Below are 3,659 nucleotides of genomic sequence, written 5' to 3' on the forward strand. Positions count from 1 at the left end.
TTTTACATTCGTTACTTAAAGCTTCTCTGAATTCTGCCGCTCCTTTCCTCCATAGTGCTTTCCCTTCAGAGGCAAGATCTGAGGGCACATGTGAAGGGAGGAGAGCAGTGGTTTGGATTTGGCCAATGGTTTTACGAAAAATGGGAGAGCAGAGAGGAAGGTCATGAAAACAGCCTGCCTCTCTTGAGCATTCTGATTCTAAACTGATAGGATCTCTCCTGGCAAGAGGGTCCCACATGCGCACTGGCAGCCTCTCAGGCCTGGAAACACAGCACAGACACACCTCAGAGGGAATTTCTCCAGCCTGTCTGCCAAAGAGAAAGCTTTGCTTTTCTGAATGCTACACAAGCTACAAATGCAGTTAAGTGGCAGCCCGTGCTGATTATACTGTGCTTGAGAGCCCAGCTGGAGGCCCAGGACCCATCTCACAACTGCTCAGAGCAGCCAAGATTCAGCTCAGTGTCCTTTAGTTTGGAAACAGGGCTCCTGATACTCACAAATCATGTAACACGTTACCCCACTCTTACAGTACACTTGTCACAGCACTCGTACCCAGAGCAAGGTGGGACCGCTGAACCAATTCAGAGATCAGGGTCAGCTTTACATTCCTGTGAAAAAGTGACAGTCACCTAGCTTGAGCCCTTGGGGTCCAAGTTCCAGCCAAGGGCAGTATGGGAACCTGGGTCCCTGCCTGGGATTAAAAGCACCCTGACATCAGTTTTCACAAAGGCGGAAGACTGATACAAATCTGACATTTGTATACAAGGATTGGGAGCAGTCTGTTACCCAGTCCTCCTGGTGCACAGTTTGGCTGTCGGCAGACACCACAGTCTGGCACTGCAGCACCAACAGATTCTAATAAATCCCTGCAGAATGGAACCTGTGAGGCCTTCGATTAAGGAAGGCAATTCCACACCCCTGCATTCTCCATTTCTTCCCAGAGAGGAAGAGAGCTTGCTGGCAGTGCCCCAGCCCAGCCAGGGCTCCTCGAGATCCTGAGGCAGCAAGGGGAGGAGGTTAAGGGGCGTGTCCATGTGGATCAACAAGGAGGCTGGCAAGAGCCCGGGCTCTTGGCTACCAGGCAGTTTTCCCCAGTGGTGATCTCCCCCACTGTCAGTCTCCTCGGCTTATCTCTGTTCTTTCCCACCTAACATCTAGCCGGCACATAAGCCAAACAGAAGTGGGGAAAGGGGAAAGGAAGCCAAAGACGGCCTCAGAAAACCTTGTCTGTTGCGCTCAGCTGGAGTCTACGGCTGCATGTGCTGATCGATGTCTTCACCTGGCTGAGTATCCATATTCTGCTTCCAGGATGTGTTGGGGACGATGAGACACCTTCTTGGTCCCAGACCGTAGTCTTTCTCAGTGTCTGTCCAGGTGGGGCTGGCGGCAGAACCCTGCAGGGCTGCCCACCAGAAGGCAGGCAGTCCTGGCCCTGAGGGAGATAGAGGGGCCCAACAACTTGGGCTTCATGCTGATGGTTACAGGCCTCTTTCTAGACTTTGGCATAAAAGTATCTTTTTCCTCAAGTTAGGGGTAAGAAAACACTGTCACGAATGCTTGGAAGTACACTGAAGCCCTCGCATTCAAATTGGCCTCCATTCACCGTGCACCAAAGTCCAGTCCAACAGCTGACTGGACTTGATTTTTTATAGAACTGGTTAAGTCACATAAGACAGCTGATCCTGAGCTTTTCTTCCCCTACAGAGAGGCACTGCCCCTGGTGAAAATAAACCAGAGGACCCCAGCTTTATACAACAGTGGAATGTCAACACTGGCAGGAACCTCCTCCAGATGAAGAATTGGGCCCAGAGAGAGGAGGTGTCCTATTCAAGGTCTCAGAACTGGGGTAGAGCCAGGGCATATGGCTTCCTAGCCCAGAGTTAGAAAACATTTGATCCTCCCTGAAAATAAATATTAAAAATATCGCCAAGTTACCACCAGTCCGTAGTGAGTAGGCCTTATTCCCAGTGACTTTGCCCAAAAGGCTGTTGCACATTTTCTAACTATAGTCTAAATCGCTTAAAAAAATTGAAAAGCTGTAACGCTCCATTCAGAATGCAGTCCCGTTAGGTGACAGGCTCCACTGCATGGCCTCAAATTTAATCAACGTTTATCGGCTGCATAAAGGATGTTGTAGTGGGATGTTTTATAGAGCAGGTAAACGGAAGGGATGGCAGCCTCGGGGAACACGTGGTGGTTCAGGGCCGTGTCCATTTCGTCCACATACTCCACCTGTAGGGCAATGTTCAGTGCCTGGGACAGGGCCGTGATCTGGATGTGGTCACACTCCATGGCCATGGGTTCCACTTCCTGCAAAGGCCACAATGAAAAAACAACCCAGTTGAGGATGGAGGCCTGGCAGAGGACGAGTGAGAGGTCCAACCCTGGCTTTCATGGTCCTAGGTCAGAACCTCTGCACTGGAAAATAATCTCCACAACAACCTGTGAGGCAGATGTTGACATCTGCATTTTCCAGAGGAGGAAATGCAGGCTCACTGAGGAGGTAATAGACAGAAATTGCCACAATTGCAAGGCTTGAATCTAGATCTTCTTGATTCTGGACCCCCTAGTTGTGAGAAGAGGACACTACTTTGAAGAATCTGGAAAGGGGGGCAGGAGTTTTTCAGTTTGGGCTTCCTAATGCACAGAGTCAAAGAATCTCAGCAGAAAGGGACTTTATCGTAAAGGGATTTCAAGCTTATGTGCTTACAGAGGGCTAGGTGAGCGAGTGAGTGAGTCAGTGGAGAGACAAGCTGCCTACTGAGTCCCAATAACTAGGGCAGCTGCCATTTAGCTCCTGCTGATTACTGCCAGGCAAGAATAAGGCCTGGGAAGGACTTCCCTGGTAGCGCAGTGCTTAAGAATCCGCCTGCCAGTGCAAGGGACACGGGTTTGATCCCTGGTCCGGGAAGATCCCACATGCTGCGGAGCAACTAAGCCCGTGCGCCACAACTACTGAGCCCACGTGCCACAACTACTGAAGCCCGTGCGCCTAGAGCCCATGCTCCGCAGCAAGAGAGGCCACCGCAATGAGAAGCCCACGCACCACAACAAAGAGTAGCCCCCGCTCGCTGCAACTAGAGAAAGCCCACGCGCAGCAACGAAGACCCAACGCGGCCAAAAATAAATAATGTAAATAAAAAATAAATTTATAAAAAAAACCAAAACTACAGGCCAATATCACTGATGAACACAGATGCAAAAATCCTCAACAAAATACTAGCAAACAGAATCCAACAGCACATTAAAAGGATCATACACCATGATCAAGTGGGGTTTATTCCAGGAATGCAAGGATTCTGCAATGTATGCAAATCAATCAACATGATACACCATATCAACAAACTGAAGGAGAAAAATCGTATGATCCTCTCAATAGATGCAGAGAAAGCTTTTGACAAAATTCAGCACCCATTTATGATTAAAAACCCTGCAGAAAGTAGGCATAGAGGGAACTCTCCTCAACATGATAAAGGCCATATATGACAAACCCACAGCCAACATTGTCCTCAGTGGTGAAAAACTGAAAAACTGAAACCATTTCCACTAAGATCAGGAACAAGACAAGGTTGCCCACTCTCACCACTCTTATTCAACATAGTTTTGGAAGTTCTAGCCACAGCAATCAGAGAAGAAAAAGAAATAAAAAGAATCCAAAT

General features: G+C 48.8%; 1 protein-coding gene across 1 annotated transcript in view; it reads right to left on the bottom strand.

Moving 5' to 3' along the window:
- The window catches only part of OTUB2 (OTU deubiquitinase, ubiquitin aldehyde binding 2), a 10,793-nt gene continuing 7,134 nt past the window's right edge, over positions 1-3,659 (bottom strand). Inside the window, exon 4 of the mRNA XM_028495122.1 lies at positions 1-2,310. Within this exon, the coding sequence (XP_028350923.1) occupies positions 2,104-2,310 (207 nt within the window). The 3' untranslated portion in view covers positions 1-2,103. The remainder of the gene's footprint in view (positions 2,311-3,659) is intronic.

Source organism: Physeter macrocephalus, chromosome 11, assembly GCF_002837175.3.
Source record: "Physeter macrocephalus isolate SW-GA chromosome 11, ASM283717v5, whole genome shotgun sequence".
NCBI classification, from domain to species: domain Eukaryota; kingdom Metazoa; phylum Chordata; class Mammalia; order Artiodactyla; family Physeteridae; genus Physeter; species Physeter macrocephalus.